This window comes from Podospora anserina, chromosome 1, assembly GCF_000226545.1.
Source record: "Podospora anserina S mat+ genomic DNA chromosome 1, supercontig 4".
NCBI classification, from domain to species: Eukaryota; Fungi; Ascomycota; class Sordariomycetes; order Sordariales; family Podosporaceae; genus Podospora; species Podospora anserina.
Genome location: NW_001914853.1, coordinates 1,023,427 through 1,044,242, shown reverse-complemented (window position 1 = coordinate 1,044,242; position 20,816 = coordinate 1,023,427). Strand labels below are relative to the sequence as shown.

Sequence of the window (20,816 nt, the reverse complement as noted above, 5' to 3'; positions counted from 1 at the left end):
CAACACAGCCAAGACCAGGATGTAAATGTTTTTTTCGCGACGAAGGATTTGCAAAATGTAAGGCGATTATCACGGGATGTCGGGCCGCACGAGAAGTTGAGGAAGATTCTGGACTTGCAATGTACCAAGATGGAGAGCGGATCTGTCATATACCCCTGACCGATACATGAGTGAACTGTGTGGGTGTTGTTGATGTGGCAAAAGCTATCTATTCTTTGGATGGCTCAAGATCTATACCTTGGGTATAGCGGTGGTGAACAAATAAAACCAAAACTATTGCTCATAAAAAAGGAAACGCTGGAAACGTTTCCCTGAGAAATCAAAGGCTGTGTGGCGGGCCAGGAGTCGAACCTGAATCTTCGCTCTAACTTGGGAATGTAAGAACCGCTATACTACCGCGCCACGGAAACTGTCCAGAGAAATTCAGATCATATAGGCTCGAGGGAGTGAGGTCTGGCTGGTGTTAAGGGTAGCGCCGGGCAATGAGGTGGGTGGCGTTCCTTTGGCTGAGTTATGGAAACCTAAAAAGACCCTCTCTGCCAATCACAACTGTTCTTGCTGGGGAGCACAGGGGGCTTTGGGCCATATCTCCCGGAGACATCACTCCTGAGGTCCGTCACAAAGGGGTACTCAGTCGAGCAGCCCTCGTTTGCACCCTCCGATACAACCTCTCAAACCTGCTCTTCGACGGTTTCACTCACCGACTGATCCTTCCAAGCAACTATGCTTGCTTTCTCTCCTTGCCTTCCTTCAATGTAAGGATACCTTTGTCTACCCCGTCTCCACGACATTAGGAGGTGAACCTCCTGATGACTATGAGCTGCCTGGTGATTTGGACGGCCTCTATCCACCAAGTCAAGATCACACTCCCGATGGCCATCCTCAAAAACCCCATCTCATCCCCGTCGTGATAAGGGCATGGCAGATGACAAGACACTGCCTTACCCTTCGAAAATCGAGAAATCCTCCAGCTTGTTACACGGGAACCCCTTGCTGATCTCGCCGCCGAAGCGGAAGGGGAGTCAACGGCGAGGCCGGGGATGTAGCCAGCCGAGGTCGCCGGTCCCTACTCTTCATCGTTTATGAATTCATGCAGCATCGCCGGCTAATCCCTCCTGTCACACTCTTGTTCTTTGCCGGCCGATGGAAATCCCCTGTAGAGGCATCTCACCCCGTCTCCCCCACCCTGTGAAGTAGCTAAACAAGTCTACATGGCCTCGAGGGTGTAGCTTGATTGCTCTCCCGTCAGATGATCCACCCCATCACATGCTGACAAGACTGCAATAGTGCCTGGTAGACATGGAGCTGCATGGTGAAGAATCTTATACTTGGGAGTCTTGCTGGCTGGCGTAGAGGGTTGGGCAAGGGTGGTCGGTTGTTAATGGTCTGACAAAAGGCACACCGGACCCGAGGAAGTGCAACATGTTTCCTGCACCAACCATACCAAGCCAGTCATTAGCCAAGTCCTAATGAGGAGGATGGTAGTCAACTTGCATAGCTTACCTTACGAGACGATGTCGAAAGATACCTGGTACCTATGGCGAGAGGTGAGATTGGGTGGTCGAATTGGGAAGGTGGAGACGTCGTGTAAGTGGTGCTTAGGTGATGGAATGTGCCCTGTTCTGGGAACTGGCCTAAAGTAAAAAAATCCCAGTAAAGCAACTGCAACTTTTCAACATGCAATGGCTCTCTCGTCCAGATCTCCTTTTTGTAGCTCTGCGGAGTCCTTGTACAGAGTCTCTCTCTACCGGCAAGCAAGATTTATCAGCTGCAGCGTTGAATGATGGCGACATGATTTGTAGGTAGAGATCAAGTCCTCAACCACTCTGAACGACAAGCATTCCAGAATTTGGCTAACAGGTTGAAGATTCTCCGAAATACTAGCTTCCATTACTATCCAACACGCAAACACTACCATGGCTTTCCAAAACAATACTCAATATCCAAAAACAGCCACCACTCAAAGCTTCGCGCCCGCCGCTCTCCTTGCCTCCCTCTCCTTATCCCGAAGCAAGCGACGCAGGATCTTGCCGCTCGGGCTCTTGGGAATAGCATCGATGAACTCAATACCGCCCTTGAGCCACTTGTAGTGCGCCTTGTGATCCTGGACATGCTTGAGAATCTCAGCCGCCATGTCCTCGTCCTTCCGCCCGGCCATGGACGCCGGTGTTACCACAAAAGCCTTGGGTACTTCGCCGTCGCGCTCGTCAGGAACCGCAATGACCGCGCAGTCATCGACGGCTGGGTGGGTGAGGAGGTGGGCTTCGAGTTCGGCTGGGGCGACTTGGTGGGCCTGTTCAGAATAACGTTGTGAGTTTCAATGTCGATATTTTCAAGGCGGTATGATGAACTCACCTTGACCTTGATCAACTCCTTGAGCCGGTCCACAATGGTAATGTGCTCATACCCACTGGGCGCCTTGGTGACAATGACCTCATCGCCGGTCCTCAGCCATCTTCCATCCTCATCCCAGACATAAGCTTCGGCGGTAGCCTTCTCGTTGTTCAGGTATCCAAGAGTGATGGAGGGTGACTGAACCAGAAGCTCCCCCGGCTTGTTGTACTCGGTGATCTCCTTGCCGTCTTGATCAATGATCTTGGCCCGTGTGCCTGGCACCAGAGACCCAGATGTGCCTTGGTGGATATCGTGTTCGCTGGTGGTGCATACGACGGTAGCCGATTCAGTCATGCCGTATCCCTGACCCACATGCCACGTTGGGTAGATCTTCAGGAGCTCCTCAGCTGTCTCCTTTCCAAGAGGCGCTGCTCCGGTAAAGAGAAGTCTGACACTGCTCAGGTCATATTTCTTGAGGATGTCTCTGCTACTCAACATACGGATGACGATTGGAGGAACCTACGTTTGTTAGCAGATGCAGAAAACGAAGCGAAAAGCACACTCACCAAAGGAAGATAGTTGATCTTGAACCTTTCAATGGCCTGGAGATACTCTGTTAGATCAAACTTGGGGAGGACAATGACGCCATCGCCTCTCCAAACTGAAGAATGAGCGATGACCACCAGCCCATAAATGTGGCTGAATGGCAGCAATCCCAAAGCCGTTTGTGTTTCCACCCCAAACTTTTCTCTTGAGACTGAGTCGTAGATGCAAAATTGCATGGTGTTCGCAATAACGTTCTTGTGCGAGATCATGACAGCTTTCTGGCCCCCAGTTAGCTGAACCCATATCCAACCAAGACTCAACTGTTTCGACTTACTGGCAGACCAGAAGTACCGCTGGAGTAGCACAAAAATGCCACTTGTCTCTCACCCTGACCCTTAACCCATTTCAGGGGCTCGAGCTCAGGTACGGACTGACCCAGTTGAATCAAGTCATCCACAGTCTTGTAGGGGAGTTTCTTTGAATGCACTGGCGCATCCATGATAAAGATCTTGTCATCTGGAATTCCTACCGCCTTTGCAGCCGTCAAGGCGGTCTCCAAAACTGGCACACAGGTGAACAGTGCCTTGGCTCCTGAGGAACGAAGCTGGTGTTCAAGCTCTCCGGCTGAGTAGGCGACATTGGCAGGTGTAGCGATACCGGACAGTCGGTGGACTGAATGAAGCACAGACAGGTAGTCAATCTGTCGGCGACGCACGCGATAAGTCAGCGAAAAGCTCGGCGCGCACCCCTGATTCTGCACCCTGAACTCCTTTTGTTCGTTTACTTACAGTATTGACAGAGAAAACAGCAATGACCTTGTCCCACGGCGAATCAACATTTGGCTCCCAGCCCATAACCTTAGACAAGGCCCTCGCGAGAAGCTCGGTGCGGTTGTGCTGCTCGGTTACACCATATGTCTTGCCTGTCAAGCCGCAGGTGAAGGGATTCCGGCTCTTTGCGATTGGGCGACGACCGTAGATCTCATTCTTCATAAACTCTCCAATGGTAATCGAATCAGGGGGGTCTGTGTATGAACCAGTTAGCCATGTTTGCCTACATCTCAACCGGATTCTGGGGTAAGCCTCACCGAATGGGAGCTTCGGGACCCAAGGAGGGGGGTAAAAGACCATCTTGACGTAGTTTTGTCACGGTTGTAGTGTGTTCAGTTGTTAAACTGGCACGGCCGAACCTGTTAGCTGGGAATGTTGTTCTTGATACAACAGCGCTTGATCAGTGGTGCTGTCTCAACCACTCAGCGTCAACGAAACCGGTTTTCAGCGCAGCACAGTCGGTGAGGTAAAAGAAAAGGAGAAGGGGTTTTTGACAGCACGCAATGCTGTGATAACATGCGAATGCTGAGACAAGGCGACGACCCAGCCATCCTCGATCCCTTCTACACCGTCTTGGACACAGTTGACAAGGGTCCCCGAACCGTTCATGATCCCGTTTCTGGCCCACTTTCCCCATGATTGAGGACTTGGCGCTTCCATTCCCACCAACGCTTGCTCGCTTGCGAGGCTTCCCCGCAGTCTCCCCCGCATTTGCCCCAAGCTCCTCGGTAAACCCCCTTCTAGCGCTGTTTGACATGCGGGGTAGCTGACCGCGAGACATGCACGAACCAGTTCTACCAACTGCTCAACTTCCGGTCTCCCCTCGGTTATCAAGTCTTTCGGAAGGCATTTGGCTAACATCGAGTCATTGCCGGTGTTCTGTGGCACTTGGATGACGTTTTCAGGAACAATAGGTTTGTTATTGGGCAATTCAAAAGTACATACAAAACTGTGTGGGAGTGAGATGGCCAATCTACGTGTTCGAATCCACAAGATGCCCCATGGTGCCACCTCAGTCCGTTCCTTCCGTCGCCGTAATCCTAATTTCTCTCAACATACGTCATCGCCGCTTTATTTGGGGAAAAAAACTTGCCAGGCAGGTACAATACACAAACAATTGCCCGCCTTCGTCACCTCTCCACGACTATTGTGGTTCTCTGATTGGATTTAAAACCAGGTAGAGAGTTGAGCTGGTGGGAACTGGGCCGATTCTCAAGCTCTACCGTTTTGAAAGAAGATAACAAGTGAGTTGTTGGTATGCTCTCACCAAGAGGGCAAACTTCACATATGAGGTGAGTTGGTAGCAGGGCTCCATCTCTCCTTCCACATCGGATGATCCGAGATATGAAAAAGCTTGGTTTCGATCTCCCGCAGAGCCTCAAGTTCTACAGGGCTACGGTTTCAGACGACTCCTCTCACACGAGGCTTCCATGTGCCTGAAACTCCGCTCTGGTCATGTCTCACAGAGCAGGCAACACCTACAATGTAGGCAGTCCGTTCCTTTCGCATACTCCCTCCATTATCTTTTGTCTTCTCACAGCACCTAGCAGAAAAGAGACAATAATATAGATATAGGTGAATGATTCTGGGACTTGACTCGATTTTCAAAGGCGCATTGCAATCCGTGGCTGCCTGGCAAAGTAAGGAGCGGAATGACGTAATTCGGTGCCGTTGAGCCCAGTCGCTCTTGCTCCCTGTTCAGGAGAAGGGGTCGGTCCTTACTTCGGCGGCGATCATGGCACAGTGCACACAATTCAAAGACCTTGGGAGGAACCCACCTCTTTCCCTGCGCGTAGAGGACGGGTGATCTTATGCTCGACTTCTTGCGTGTCTCCATAGACTCAAGACTATCAAAGAGGACGCAGGAGTACTTGGCCCGGAGACACTTTGGGGGGTGAATTGATAAGGAAACTGACTCAATATGTTCAAAGTAATCAAACAGAGATCAGCTAAACCAATATATTAACAAGCAACCTTCGTCACTATTACTTACTTTCAAACAACACATCACAGCACCAGTATCATCTCGTCTAATCTTCTGAGTCTCTAAGACGCGTCCGAGATAGACATATCTGCTGAAGAGATTTGCTGTCCTGTAATGTTCAGGATGGGACGAGCAGCAAGAGCAAACCTTTCCTCAGTCGTCCATAGGATAGATAGCCAGCCCCCAGCTCTTAGTCTACACAGTACCAGAGTCCTTCCTCCTTCCCTCCCACCTTCCACAGCTATCCACGAGGCTCGAAGAGTTTTTCTTCATTGTTATCTGCTAGTGAAGACGGAAGGCACGAGTGGTGCCTAGGACCTGGGGCCTGGACCACCTCCCTACTCCTCTACCCTCCCCAACCTATTTGATTCCTTTTCCTTTCCCTTTCTATTACTTCTCCTCAACACCACCGAACCCTCCCACCTCCGTCTGCTCGCTTGCGAGCACCGTTCGTGAACGTCGAGTAAGTTGAATTCCCCTACACTCCTCCACGATTATCGCGCGCGTCGTCACGAAGTATCGTGAATTCAAAATGTCTTCGACGGTTCATTTTGACTTCTGTGGATGATACCCTCTGCACAACAGTATTTAAGCCACAGTTGATCTTGGCGGCTAACACGGCGCAACCTTACAGTCCCCCAGATCCTCCCAGCACAATCGGACCTTGCGGTAAGTCATTTTGCTTCGAGAAAACTCCTCATTCCACCTTCTATACCATCCAATATCATCTCAAAGACCTCAGCCAATGAGAAATGGCCAGAGATGGGCAGAGCAACTACATGACCACTCAGGATTTTCTCCCTGCGTGGAGCGGTTCAAACTCTTGCGAAAGTCTCAGTATCTTTTTTTCTGCTTTGCCAAATGATTGGTACTGTTCAGAGTCTGTTTTGACAAGAGCCAGCAGAAGCAAGAGACAAACAGCCATCAGGCCCCGACTGCCCATCAATCAGTCTTATTCCCTATTCTTAACCCGCGACAGGGCTCACAAGGCAAGTCTTGGTTCTTCTTTTCACATTGGGGACGTCAACGGAGAGTGTTTTTTTTGGTTCATCGCGATGCCTGCGAGCACCTGAATTTCCTCTCATTGGCTCCCCTTTTTTGTTCGAGTCTATATACTAACCTCTAACCAGCCCAATTACCTACTTCGCCGACCTCGCAGAGCTGACTTGCACACATCTGACAGCGATGTCTGACATGACCACCGAGGTGACCGGCACAAGCTCCCCTGAGGCTGACGGTGTCTTTTCCGGCGTCTCCTCGCCCCTGAGCTCAGCTCCCTCGTCTCCTGTCATGCCTGTCTCTGGCAGGCCCAAGCGCCAGGCTGCCTTGCGAGCCACAGAGAAGTTGACGAGCATCATTCAGGGGTTTGGTGCCTTTGACGACTTCCCGCGGGCCAACAAGCGGTCCCGGGAAGACACTCCCGAGTTTGAGGATTCGCGTGCGGTTACCAAATCTATCAGCAAGCGCTTGCGGACTCGGGAATTCTCCGAGATTCACTCCAAGGATGTCAATGACGAGGCTGAGACTGACATCGATGCCGAGCACGGAATTGATGCCGAACACGAAGTTGACGCCGAGCATGAGATTGTCGTCAAGAATGACATGAACGCTGACTTTGTCGTCAATGCCGAGTGTGGCGCCAATGTCGAGAATAACATTGACCCCAACCTGGAGCGCGAAAACGTGCCTCTCTACCCAGCTGCACCCGAAAACCACGAGGCCAAGTCCGTCATTCCGTTCCACATGCAAGCAGACGCAATGGATATGCAGCTGGCCAATGTGCCCTTGGAATATTACGTTGAAAAGATCATGTTCAACCTGAGGGCCATCGTTAACCATCAAGCCGTAACTCAGCATGGTGCCGTCGACCCCTTCTTAGCCCACCAGCAATTTTTTATGAATGAACCGGTGTTTGACCAGAACTGGTACAACCCTCACACCCAAAGCTATCATCCCGCCGCCTACCCCTTTGTCGCTATCCCGCCCGTGGTCAACCTTCTCGCGGCCAACTCTCCATTGGTTAACCCTCCGATGGTCGACCCTTTCGTCCATCCCGACCCCGCCCATCAGGCCGGACAGCCGCTGCCTTTTTACAACCACAACAGTGGTGCTCTGGCTTCTCAGATCCCAATTTGGGACTCGAGTGTCTACCCATTTGTCGCCAGTCGTCCTGCGGTGGGCTCTCCCGTGGTCGGCCTACCCGCGATTGACCCTCACAGTCCTATCTTGGACGTGGCTCAGTACCCAGACATTGACGACATCATCCCCCAGGCCGCCAACATCAAGATTAACCTGGCTATCGCGCCTGTCGCCGACAAGGATGAAGAGACTGCCCCTGTTGTCAAGCTCGCCCCTCGTGTCCCTGTTGCCAGGCCTGCCCCTCGTGGCCCGCCTCCAATTCACTCGAGGTTCCGGGGGGGGTTATGCGAGGCCCTCCCTTACTACAAGTCCTACAAGAGCAGTCTCTACAACATCGGTCTGCTTGCCAAGGGATTTCTGATTGACTTGGAGGTCGAAAAGGGCGATGTCTTCCACCAAAGCGTTGTCATTTCGGCTGTGTAAGTACTCTCATCCTCGTCCACCTTCTTCGGGTCCGTAGGCCCTTGTAGTGTTTACTATGGTTGCTAACTTAGGTACAGTGGGGGTGGCCGAGTGAGGGAAGGAAGCGTAATGGTTCGTGGTCGCGACGCCGATGACAACGCCACCAACGTTCGATCCATCAAGAACGCTTACGAGCAACGTACTTTGATTGCTATCATTGCGGGTGAGTGAAATTCAGGTTTTCCATGAACTAGAGCATGCTAACCCACTTTGAAGGTGAGAATCATCCGCTTTACCCTTGCCAGCCGCCTGCCCCTTACGCTGTTCTCGACTGGTTCCACATCACATACATGTGGAAAGAAATTCTGAGGAACCCTGAGACTCAGAGGATCTTTTCAGTCTGGCGTATTCGGTTCGAAAAAGCCAACCCCTTCACGCCGTCTTGGTGGATTCCTGCTGGGCAGGAGGAGATCGTGACTCCGGTCACTTGTCCCATGAGAGTTTGCTCTTCCTGTCACCAGGAGAGTAAACAAATTTTTACCATTGGATGGTTCTGCCTCCAATACGGCTGCAACATGTACTATCGGATGTTGCCCGACCAACTGGTCGACCTCGATGCTCTGGCCTACAGCCAAGCCTTTCTTGACGAGCGCCAGCCTTTCACGGGAACCATTCCCTCGCTCATGCCCGAGTTGCCCGCCGTCAATTCTCAGCACCACGGCACAGAGTTGGGCCTTCGCGGAGGGTTTGTCTGCCCCCAGTGCCATCATGCCTGCAGACGTCGGTACTGGAACTGGCTGCAGTGCGAGATCCCAGGGTGCGGGTTCAAGAAGGCAGCCCCCATGACTCCATTCCCTCAGGCAGAGCTTGAGGCTGAGGTTGAGGCCTTCACAAAGCAGATGGCGTCCAGAAGATCACGCCATCAAGCCAACGATGCCCTCACCACCATCTGGCTTGAGAAATATGCCATTCGATCATCTGTTATGGGCCTTGGAGGCTATAACGTTCGTCAGTTCTTCCTGACCGACGCCCAGGAACGTATTATTGGCTCCTTCACAATTTTCCAGTCGAATGATGTCATCAACGCCAGGCCTGGTGGCCCAGATGAGCTATTCAGGTCTTTGGAGGTGGAGGATATTGGTCTGAAGAGGAACCCCGCTGCCGTCGCTGGTCGTAAGTCATACTCATTCCATGTCGTTTCCAGTAGGGAGACCATACTGACCCTCTTCCAGACAAGCTTGAAGGTTTGACCCGCCACTTCCAGCAAAACTTTGTAAGTCCAACACTTATGTCAGATTGTTGGGTATCAAACTCACAATGATTTCCAAGGGTGCCCGCTACAAGTTTGGAGTCTCGGTACAGTCCAAGGGTTTCGCCGAGGCCCCCGCTGCCATTCTCAAGGCTCTCAAGCGTCTTGACTGGGCCAAGAATGTTGCTGTGTCTTCTGCCACGGCAAACTTCCCGGCTGATCATGAGATTGGTGATGAAACCATCACCAACCTTGACGCTCATAGCCAAAGCTTCAATGAGCTACTCGCCCTGGGCTATATGGAGGATGATAAGATTAATGTATGTTACCGTTGCTGGCGACGTTACTGTAGTGTACTAACCTATCATTCCACAGTATCATGATGATGGTGAAAAGGAGCTTGGCCCTGTTGTCGCCGCTCTATCACTTGGGTCGCCGTGCACGATGAGGTTTCGCCCCAAGCGAAACAAGGGTTTCGAAACCAATGGTTTCACCAAAACCGGTGGGAAGAAAAACCACAAGGATATTCTGGAGGTGGAGATGAAGCACGGTGATATGATGGTGATGGCTGGGTGCACCATCCAGAAGCTGTATGAGGTGCGCTCTTCCTTCCCTGACCGCAACTTGTGTACCTATCTCTAACACTCAGCCTTACAGCACGCCGTCACCCCCGAGGGAAAGCGACGGTTCGCTCTGACCGCCCGTTTCATCGACCCGGAGAAGATGGAGCTTCAGGCGGACAGAGATGACGCCCTTATGAAGGGCACCATCCCCGAATACGCCGCTGCTTTCGAGTACGACGGCTTCTGAGCCGTTTCCAAGTTGTTGTCGCCTTTTCTTTTGGGCTTTCTCGTGCAATTTTCGTTTTTCCCATGCATGATAGTTTTATTCTGAGGCCTCGGAGGATATCGTGGAGATCTTAGGGGGTAATTTGCACGTCGACTTGGGCGCAATATTCGTGGACATGTTGCTTTTGTTTTTATAGGGGGTAAATGGCGAGGAGTTTTGGGGGGGAGGGAAATCATAGCGTTGTAGACATTCAAATACATGCGGACATTTATCTATGACTTTTTGAGGTCTTTTTGTGACTTGATGTAGCTATTTGGACGTCCAGTCCTACGTTTGAGACCTGTGATCCTTGGCTGTGGGCGTTATTGTCGATTGTAGGCATCAAATCCAAGGGTTTCCACAACCGAGGTCTGAAAACATCACAGAAATCTGTTTTCTCCGCTTCAGGGGAGGTTAGAAGGATGTAGTTGGATGTCCTTCAACAACATAATGTTGCATATTAATGCATAGAGATCCACATTTTAATGGCTTTTGAGGCCTTCTTGTGTGGGATGATGCATTGCCCGAGCCTCAAATCCCATATATAGACCTGTTTGAGGCTATTAAAACATTAAACACAGTCAGAAATACAGCCCTTCAACCTCAGTTCAACGCCAAAAAACCTCAATACCAAGCTTCAAACACGCCATGTTCACAACTGAGGCTGTAAGAGTCGACCAAAATGGAGTTTTGCCTGCTTGACATGGGGGCCAAAAGGGGTCTCACACAGCCCTGCAAAGCCCTGCATTACCTCCCCTCCCCCCCCAAACTGGTCAAAAATGCTGCATTTGAAGTCTTTTGAATGAAGTCTACATGGCATTTGCATAGATTTTTTAAAGGTAATTATGTTTGAACAATCGTCATCCAAGCTTTAACATGAGAGATCGTTTGTGAACGCTGCTGAGTTTTTGTTTTTTGTTTTTGAACGACTAAGACATCATTTGTAAACGCTGCCTAAATATGCGTTTTGCACTTGTGAGCGCTATTCTTCGTTTTTAAACGATCGAGACATCATATGTAACGCTGCTGGATTCTAAACTTTACACTTGTGAGCGCTGCTAAGTTTTGTTTTGTTGTTTGTAGACGGAGAAGATGTTTGTGTGTGAGTGCTGGTGAGTAGTATTTTGTTTTTTTTCTTTTAAACGATTTAAGACATTCATTTATGTGTAAGCACTGCTGGATTATGCATTTTGCACTTGTGAGCACTGCTAAATTTTATTTTTTCGTTTATATACGATAAAGATATTTGTGTGTGAGTGCTGCTGAGTTTTATTTCTTTTGATTTTAAACGATAAAGATATTTGTTTGTAAGCGCTGTTGAGGTTTAACTTAGGTATGTGCAAATACTGATAAACACTTTTGTCAGAAACGACAAAGACATTCATGTGTCCATGCTCCCGGACTATATTGCAGGTCAGTTGGATGGATTCATGTCGCAAGGTGTGTAGCAGCAAGTCATCAAATTAAAGGGGAAATCATGGTTGTTTTCTATGAGCTATGAGCTGCCACCAGGAACTCCAAATTTAAAGCATGAACTGTAGGCCCATTGCACCTGCCACTAATATCTTCAACTCTTCTGGGCACTGCTGAGTTTTACTTTGTTGTTTGGAAATGATAAATATATGCTATATTGATGTCTGAATGCGGGTGGATTCTGGATTTTATCCTCGTGAGCACTGCTGGCCTTATAATTTTGCTGCCCTCGCTTAGGTCCTATTATCAATCAAACCCTTACTCATGTCGCCAACGTCCAATAACCCCATCAACTTCAGATAACGTTCCCCATCAATCCCACTCCACAAGGAGAGAAGACATTGTAGGAAGAAAATCCGGAAACAAACCCAATCAAATGCTCATGAGCCCCCAAGGACAACAGCCCTCTCAACATACAATATTCCTCAAAGAATCCCCTATCTTATTCTCACGAAGACATTATGTGTGAACGCTGCTTTCAGTTCTTTTTGCATTAGCAAACACTATCAAGTTGGTACCTTTCACATTTGTGAGCACTGCTGAGCTTTATTCTTGTCTGTAGAATATAAAGACATTTATTGATGAGCTGATGGAAAGTAAATACACGATGCTAGTTAATAGAATAACTATAATGCTAATGAATCGGGAAGAATCTGTAGAGCGGAGCTAGAGCTGTGTAAATGAATACTAACAAGGGCCTTATTTGCTCTAACTTCTCGTCTACCTTAGATCAGGGATGTTGAGAGAGGGCGTGGATCCGATTTAAAGACTTCATAGTTAAGTACTCTAACAAGGACAGAATTAACCAAGACTTAACGGAAAGACCTTGTATCTTAGTTCCATGGTTCCAAGAGGATGTGTGTTCAACTTCCTTCAACCATATCATAAGCTAGTAGCGTTTGATATGAGATATGCCCCGAGCTTCAAGGAAAGCAGCAGTGAGTAACTCTACTTTACTTCTAGTTCCGTCTGGTTTTATTAGAAGACATGGCAAGCGAGTCTGCAGTCCAAGGCGGTCGATATGTATAATAACTGTAGATGTTCTGTTGTGTTGTTCTCTTTAGAAGACTCCGAATAGCTAGGGTCATACAATTACAAGTGCAAGGTTAACTACAGGTGTTGGGGTTGACTAGAAATGCCGGGTTGACTAGAAGTTCCGGGTTGACTAGATGTGATGGAGACTACGGAGCTAGAATTGGGTTGCGTAACGCAGGAACGGCGAGTTGCCGCGGCGACGGCAGCAAGGGTGGCAGTAGCAATATCAACACCGGTCCTGGCTGCAGGACCGGCAGGACAACCGGAGAAGCGGGTGCCCTGTTCAGGGGCAGGGCTGGCCATCGCCAGGACGACGGCAATATGGATAAGGACCACCCTAGGCCCAACAGCAAAAACTGTAGTAACTGCGAGACCGCAGATGGGCCAGGTTGTCACCAAAACTGCAACAGTGATCCAGAAAGTCCACAACAAGGACAGAACCGTGAGAACCAAGCCTAACACTAGCCAACCCTTTTTCGTAGCCTGGTAAGCCCAAGCCTGTCAATGATGCTTTAGTTGCCACTGTATTTTTGAGATCTGATATGTGTCACCAGTCCGGGTACAACACCCGAGTGGCGAGATGACGGTACCTGCATCAATGTCTCAGACGATCAACTCACTAGCCAACATATCCTCAAAGACGGATTGTCACACTTGCCCAATGTCGAGGTTTCGCAACCACATAGCATTCCCATTAAATGCCCAATTCCAGGTGTGTTAACAAACAATCACTCGCCCATTATTTCATCAAAAACACAAAAGACTCTTCCTAATCACGGCCATTAGCCACCTATCTTACAAATGTGACCCCCTGCAAAGAGAAACCCCTCCATATTAACAACCACTATTTACCAAAAGACAGCCAGAAAAGCACTCACTTCTTCCCCTCCAAATGCCACTCAAACACCCTCCCCCAGACCTCCTTCGCCCCCTTTTCAATAACCTCCCCATGACAGGGCACAATCACCTCAAAATCCCAATCCCTATACATCCTCCCCACAATCTCATTGAACCCCTCCCTATCCGCCCTGCTCACAACCCACCACAAAAATCTCTTCATCCCCTTCGCCTCTCCCTCCGTACTGTTCATCCCCATAAACCATCCCCCCAACAACCCCGGCTTCGGCTTCTTCTCCTCCGGTACCTTGGAGTACTGCTCCGTCGCAGGCAAATTAAACAACAAATCCGCCTCGATGAGCACCTTGTCCGGTTTATACAAAAACACCACTTCCTTGTTGGGGTGGGAGGCGATATACTCCACCTCGAAGTCTTTGTCGAACTCGGCATCTACCGAGTACGGCCTGGGTGTGTTTTTGCCAATGACAACATCAAACGGTTCGTGGCCGATTTTAGGGTCGTTCTTCACCTTGAGGCGCTTTTCGGGGAGACCTTCTGGGCCGATTAATTTCGCCGCGGGGTAGGCTTTTTTCCATTCCGAGAGGAAGATGTGGTGTTCAATGTCCGTCGCGACCAGGTACTTGACTTGACCTCCCCAGGAAGCGATCTTGGCTTTGGTGGCTTCCGTCAGCGCGACGGGGGAGAAGACTGCGATGGAGCCAGAGGTGAGGCGGACAGCGGTGCCGCGGCCGCCGATGGGGATTTTACCGAAACGGGAGAAGGGTACAGAAAAGATGGCGACGTTGGGCGTGAGGTCGCGGATGACCATTACCTCGTCGGGGTTGTCGGGGATGAGGGAGGAGGACATGATTGCTTTGGGGTACTTGTACTTGTAGAGGAAGAAGATGAGGATGAGAGCTTCCAAGTAGCCTTTGCCGATGTGTCTTTTGATAGACCAGCGATTTGGAGGCCTGTATTGACGGTAAGAGTTGTGGTCGTAGTTGTAGTTGTAACCGCCGCGAGACTGGCGCGGGCCTTGAGACTGATGTCTGAGAGATTGGTATTGGTGGGTTGGTCTGAATAAAGCTCTAAGTGGTTGCTGGTGATGGTAATGTTGTTTTGGCTGTGAAAACGAGAAGTCAATTAATGAGCCCAAGAGAACAGATGATGTGTTTCCACTCTTATATGGTATGACATCGTCACTTACAAGGCCGTATTTGAGAAAGCGCAATGGTGATGGGACGATTCTTGGCATGGCACTTAGTAATTGGGAGGTGGTGTGAACAAAGCTGCGCCTCACTACAAACGGAGTGCCTGGCGGTTGCAAATCACGCGCATGGAACGACAAAGAACAGCTTTCTCGAATTTTGAAGCGGATATTTTACCAATAGAGTCTCGATGCGTACAACTGCGACGGGGATGCCGCAATCGCAGGAGTGAGGTTAATGCGATCAAGGGTGCAAAAGGTCCCCTGAATTTGGAAATTGACCTCGGCAGCTGGGATGACCTCAGCACTCAAAACGATTTGGAATGGCACAAACTCAAATTTCACATGGGGACCGCCTGGTGGCTTGTGATCTATCAAGCGGCTGAACTGAAAGCTCCTGGCCGTTTCCTGTCAGATGGATTATTCATCCGTCCCCCCGCGGGCTCTCCATTCTCAAGATCGGGTTTCGGTGACGACGTCATGCCCGGTGGAAATGCAACCTTGATGGCCAAGGTTGAGGAGCTTGGGCCACACCCTAACCCTTATCGGAGCTCATGAATCTTATCAATCTTCAACACCACCAACGCATCAACCCGATCACGACAAGCTTCAATGATGCCGGACCACGCCCCCGTTTGAGCCAGTTGGAGTCGACAAATCGTTGGCTGTAATATTCAAAGCTAGCCCAATGCTATCCCGGTCGGGTCTCCGGGGTGCCCGGCTGCGCGTTGTGAGCCTCACCTCACAACGCCGTCTTCTCAACCACTTCATTACACACCCCCCCGAGCCAATACCACCACCACCCCCACCGGCTCCGTCTTCTTCTCCCAGTCCAAAACAATTCACTCTCGCCGTAAAAGACAACATAGCCACCACAATCCCAGGCCTCCCAACAACATGCGCCTCCGGCATCCTCTCCAAATCTTACGTCTCCCCCATCGAAGCCACAATCATTACCCAGCTCCGCGCCCGCGGCGCAGTGATTACGGGCAAGACTAACCTCGATGAGTTCGGCATGGGAAGCCACTCGATATACTCCCACTATGGTCCAGTATCTCAAGACACCCCCCCAGAAACATCAGCAGGTGGCAGCTCAGGAGGCAGCGCCGTAGCAGTAGCCAACGGGGAGGTAGAACTTGCTCTCGGGACAGACACGGGTGGATCGGTAAGACTACCAGCGGCATACACCGGTATCATCGGGTATAAACCCTCCTACGGAATGATCTCACGCTATGGAGTCATTCCTTACGCCAACAGCCTAGACACAGTGGGCTTTCTCAGCAAGCAGATCAACCCACTAAAGGAGTTGATTATTGGAGAGCGAGGGCTGTGGAAGGAACACGACAGCAATGATCCGACGAGTTTGACTACGGCGGCCAGGAAAAGATGCGCTGCTCAGCGAAGGGGGTATCGCAGCCGACAAGGTCAAACTACAGAGTTGGAAGGGCTGAAATTTGGTATCCCACTCGAGTACAACATCGCCGAGCTCGACCCCGAGATCCGGGATGCCTGGGCTGCTGCTGCGAAGAGGTTACAAGATGCCGGTGCTAGGATCGTACCAGTGTCGCTGCCGACAACTAAACATGCCCTCGCGGCGTACTACGTCATTGCTCCGGCCGAGGCGTCTTCCAACCTGGCAAAATACGACGGGGTACGCTATGGAGCGAGGGACGCTGAGGGAGCAAGTGATGCATCAGCCGGAGGTGTTCTCTACGCCTCGACAAGAGGAAAGGGTTTCGGTGAGGAGGTCAAGAGGCGGATCTTGCTGGGCTCATATACCCTCAGTTCAGAGGCGATGGACAACTACTTTATAAAGGCGCAACGAGTGCGGAGACTGGTGAGGAGGGATTTCAACAGGGTGTTTGCGCTGGAGAACCCGCTGCAAGAGAGGGAGACGTTCGAGCTGAGTGATCTGCCTGAGGAGGTGGAGATGGAGGACAAATGGGGACCGGAGGAGGTGGACTTTCTGCTGTGTCCTACAGCGCCGACATTGGCTCCTAAGCTGAAGGGGGTGATGGAGCAGCAGCCGGTGGATGCGTATATGAATGATGTGTTTACTGTGCCGGCCAGCTTGGCGGGCCTGCCAGCGATTAGCGTGCCGATGAAGGTGGCGACCGAAGGAGCAGCAGGACTGCAGTTGATCGGGCAGTACTGGGACGATGCAAGGCTGCTGGATGTTGCGGATGCTGTGGCCAAGGAGGTCAGAACATAAGGCACTTTGTACGAATATGTGATTTAAGGTATTATTGTACATGTATGCATGTTGTTTGTGCCTAGATGCAGATCGGTCCTTTAGACCCTCAAGATACCCACCCTGATACCTTTCCACCCCTGCCTTGATTCCAGAGTTCAAGGACTTGCCTCGCCCTCCTCACGGTCCTTGTCAGACCTGTCAATATCCATCCTGTCGTGATCTGACCGCTCTCCCCTCGACCTCGAGCGTGATGGCGACCTGTGCCTCGATCCCGACCTGGACCGTGACCTATACCTCCCAGACCTAGACCTTGACCTTGACCTTGACCTTGACCTTGACCTTGATCTCGATCTCGATCTCGTTCTCGACCTAGACCTCGAATATGACCTCGACCTTGAATCCCGCCTGTCCCTTGATCTCGACCTTGAATCCCGCCTGTCCGCTGATCTCGAACTCGAATATGACCTCGACCTCGACCTCTCACCCCCACTCCCACCCCTCCCATTTTTATCCTCTCCCCCATCCTTCATCTCCTCATCCTCCTCCTCAAGCAAATCCTCCAAACTCCCCAACGGACTAACCCTCGGCTCCAACAGCTCCAAATCCTCCAACACATCCCTCCTCCTCATCTTCCACAAACTCGTCGCACACACCCTGTCCTTGACCAGCAAATCATCCACAAACTCATCCATGTACGTCAAACTAACCCCGTTCCTCCCCTTCCTCCTCAACTTCCTCCTGTCCTCCAAGAACGGCTCCAGCCTCGTATAAACATCCTTGTCCTGCCTCGTCAACCTAATATAAAACACCGCCAACGCCCTCAGATACTTGAACTTCTCACCCCCGAAATTGAGATACTCGTTCAAGATATCATCGTTTGGTGCAAGCTGCAGGAGTTTAAAGGCAAGGCAGAGGAACGGCGTGGGCTTTTGGACCGTCCCGGTTACACCGCCGATGTGGTCGACGTGCTCGACTACCCTGTCAACAATGTCCGCTTCGTTGATGGCGTAACATTGCTCTTTGTAAAAGTAGGAATCGACTATGCGCTCGCGGACGGCTTTTTCGAGGATGGTGGCTGGGTTGAGGCCGTTGGGGGCTAGGGGACCCGAGGAGCCGCGCTCGTCGAGAAAGCGGCGTTCGTCGGCGCGGTGGAATTCAGACGTTTTGGGTTTGCGGTCGGTCATTGTGATTGTGTGTGGTCGGCTTGAGGGGATTGGGATGTTTTGAATCGCGAACATTTGTTGGAGAAGGACGCAGAGCGCGCCGCGAAAGATGGTGCCCCACATTGAAATTTATGTGGGGCTTTGGGGAAAGAGGGTGCCAAGAAGAAGAGCTTCCCCCAGCTTTTGCTTGGCGCGCGCGGCGCGGCGGCGTTGATCAAGACACAGCTGATAACCGATTGTTGCCCGTCCAACCGCGGTTCATGGTGTTGAGACCGGGGGTGTTCCAAGGCACGCCGCCGCCTCGCTCTTTGGTTGGAGGGGCAAGCCAAGGTTGGCGTGGATGGGTACAAAATCCAAGTGTGACCACTCTCTCTTCAACAAACCATGGATGACTTCTCTGTTGAGCTGTTGTAGCAACAACATCCTCTATTGATACATACATACATATAAATATATATATATATATACCTCACCCTCTCGGGAACCACAAGCACACACGCACACACGAGCAACGAGGGACAGACGACACACACACATACACACACATACCCACACACACACACACAAAAAAAAAAAAAAAAAAAACAATGCTCCTCACCTCCAGCCAAGTCTCCATAGCCGTCTCCTCCGGCGTCGGTATGCACCTACCCGTCCTTCCCGTGTCCCATGTTCCATGTCACTAACATTCCACCCACCCACCCCCTCCGCAAAATAGTATTCTTCTTCACTTTAGCTCTCTTCCTGTCAGGGTACACAATCCAACAACGCACCCTCCGCGAAATTAGAGCGAGCATCAACCGCCCTAAACCCTCCCCCAAAATCTTCCTCCCTGATCGGTTCAAGCAATCGACCACTGAGCTCGAGGATGGGACGATAGTGATCATCGAGGATGAGAATATCTCCCGCCCGCCGAGACCACTGAAAGAAATCTTGTTGGAGGAGGAGAAGGAAAAGGAGCTGGAACGGGAGAGGGAGGTGGTGATCTCTGTTGTTCCTACTGTTCCCACTGAGGAGGAGGTGCTGGCTGAGAAGAAGCAGGTGGAGGAGAAGGAAAAGAAGGAGGGGGGGCTGCTTGGGTGGATGAGGACTGGTAAGAAGGCTGAGAAGAAGACAGAAGGAGACGATGGTGAGCAAGAAGGGGAAGACGGGGAGGAAGGGCCACAGAAACCAATCAGCAGAGCGGAGAGACGGAAGAGGATCAAGGAGGAGCTGATGAGACTGGCGCAAGGTGAAGAAAGGGGGTGGTATCAGAGGAGGTTGTACTGATTGTCTAGGCGTGCTGGCGGGAACTGAGACTGGGTAGGGCCGGGGGGTCCAACTTCACGCGTGTGATGGAAAAAAAAAAAAGCCCACCATTTCTTTTGAGTATGAGATATGATCATTTTTTTTTTGAGTTAGGTACGGGGCGGCGCATGGGGGTATCACTTTTGGATTGTAAAGAGGGAGCATAGCTTTGATGCTTGATGAACCGTTATTGTATATGATAAAGTCCTGTGTTGATTGTTCCTACCCCGTCTATAGTATATTTGGTATCGTTCCAGTTGAATGCCCCTTCCACTAAAGTTGCCAAATCCCAAAGTTCAGTCTGTACCTTTTCCCATCCCATCACGAAACCAAGTACAACTCCAAGACTCCAGTATCCCTTCCCCGTGAACTCCAGCCTATAGTAAGGCTTTCCCATGCGCCATGGTGTCCAGCACCAATATTCCGACAAAAGCCAAAAGTCACTTCATCTTCCTCAGTCACTTCCTCAACCACGAGGATATGTACCCGCCACTGCTGCTCCCAGATTTCTTATTGCCACTCTTGGATCCCTGGCCGCCACTGCCATAAGCTTGGTCATTGTACCCCGGTGTGGCAGTCATCCACAGCTCATCCTCGGGCAGCAAGCCTCGCGTCATTGACTGGCCGTCCTTGACTGTCTGAGAATTTGTGAGAGCTGATTAGAAATTGCACATTTGACAAATTCCGAGAGGAATGGGGATATGACTCACGACGCAGAGCTTACACCGCTCGCCGAACTTGGATACGTAATTTGTGCAACGGTTCGGGTTGGGTCTCTATGTAAGTCAGAGCCGTTAATATCCGTCACCAAGATTCAAGCGACGATAGCGAAAGCATACATTGTAATAGTTTGCACATGGGCAGGCGTTCATTTTGGCGGTCGGGAGTAGGTAGATGGACACAAATACCGATACCTCGTAGACAGAGTGGTTGTGGAGGTAGCTGCCGGTGGTAGTAACAACTGATATCAGACCATATAAAAGCGGTCGTCGAGATGTATTGATTATGACAGCTTATGACGACGATGTGCAGTGGATAGGAGCACAAAAAGTAATAGTCCACGCAGCAAATAATAAGAGAAAAAAGAACGGCCGAGGGCAAGCATGTGAGGGAGACGTCAGAGGGATATTAATACATCACCATCAGTCGGTCACCCAGACCCAGAAATGCATAGCTTGTCTTAGCCTCTCCCATCATGTTGTATCCATGTACTTAGATCCGGGTAGCATCAATTAATCATCTCGGACGACCGAAAGAAAAAGTAAATAAAGAAAAAATACAAGTACTTGATGGCCTTTATTCTTTTCCTTT

The 20,816-nt window shown here is 50.6% G+C and overlaps 7 protein-coding genes across 7 annotated transcripts; 3 read left to right on the top strand and 4 right to left on the bottom strand.

Moving 5' to 3' along the window:
- Positions 1-1,960: 1,960 nt before the first annotated feature.
- On the bottom strand, positions 1,961-4,010 carry PODANS_1_17270 (uncharacterized protein; the record flags this gene model as incomplete). The annotated part of the gene is made up of 6 exons (XM_001907141.1): positions 1,961-2,293; positions 2,356-2,853; positions 2,901-3,158; positions 3,215-3,580; positions 3,669-3,904; positions 3,968-4,010. 6 exons carry the CDS (start codon positions 4,008-4,010, stop codon positions 1,961-1,963), a joined length of 1,734 nt encoding a protein of 577 aa, XP_001907176.1.
- Positions 4,011-6,879: 2,869 nt separating this feature from the next.
- PODANS_1_17260 (uncharacterized protein) lies at positions 6,880-10,294 on the top strand (the record flags this gene model as incomplete). Its single annotated transcript, XM_001907140.1, has 7 exons — positions 6,880-8,252; positions 8,334-8,458; positions 8,512-9,428; positions 9,467-9,508; positions 9,565-9,804; positions 9,860-10,045; positions 10,142-10,294. 7 exons carry the CDS (start codon positions 6,880-6,882, stop codon positions 10,292-10,294), a joined length of 3,036 nt encoding a protein of 1,011 aa, XP_001907175.1.
- A 3,400-nt stretch (positions 10,295-13,694) lies between these two features.
- On the bottom strand, positions 13,695-14,912 carry PODANS_1_17250 (uncharacterized protein; the record flags this gene model as incomplete). The annotated part of the gene is made up of 2 exons (XM_001907139.1): positions 13,695-14,780; positions 14,865-14,912. The coding sequence occupies 2 exons, from the start codon at positions 14,910-14,912 to the stop codon at positions 13,695-13,697; spliced, it is 1,134 nt and encodes a 377-aa protein (XP_001907174.1).
- Positions 14,913-15,552: 640 nt separating this feature from the next.
- PODANS_1_17240 (uncharacterized protein) lies at positions 15,553-17,076 on the top strand (the record flags this gene model as incomplete). The annotated part of the gene is made up of 1 exon (XM_001907138.1): positions 15,553-17,076. The coding sequence occupies one exon, from the start codon at positions 15,553-15,555 to the stop codon at positions 17,074-17,076; it is 1,524 nt and encodes a 507-aa protein (XP_001907173.1).
- Positions 17,077-17,213: 137 nt separating this feature from the next.
- PODANS_1_17230 (uncharacterized protein) lies at positions 17,214-18,344 on the bottom strand (the record flags this gene model as incomplete). Its single annotated transcript, XM_001907137.1, has 1 exon — positions 17,214-18,344. One exon carries the CDS (start codon positions 18,342-18,344, stop codon positions 17,214-17,216), a length of 1,131 nt encoding a protein of 376 aa, XP_001907172.1.
- A 543-nt stretch (positions 18,345-18,887) lies between these two features.
- PODANS_1_17220 (uncharacterized protein) lies at positions 18,888-19,487 on the top strand (the record flags this gene model as incomplete). The annotated part of the gene is made up of 1 exon (XM_001907136.1): positions 18,888-19,487. The coding sequence occupies one exon, from the start codon at positions 18,888-18,890 to the stop codon at positions 19,485-19,487; it is 600 nt and encodes a 199-aa protein (XP_001907171.1).
- Positions 19,488-19,963: 476 nt separating this feature from the next.
- On the bottom strand, positions 19,964-20,377 carry PODANS_1_17210 (uncharacterized protein; the record flags this gene model as incomplete). Its single annotated transcript, XM_001907135.1, has 3 exons — positions 19,964-20,143; positions 20,216-20,281; positions 20,345-20,377. 3 exons carry the CDS (start codon positions 20,375-20,377, stop codon positions 19,964-19,966), a joined length of 279 nt encoding a protein of 92 aa, XP_001907170.1.
- Between the last annotated feature and the right edge of the window lie 439 nt (positions 20,378-20,816).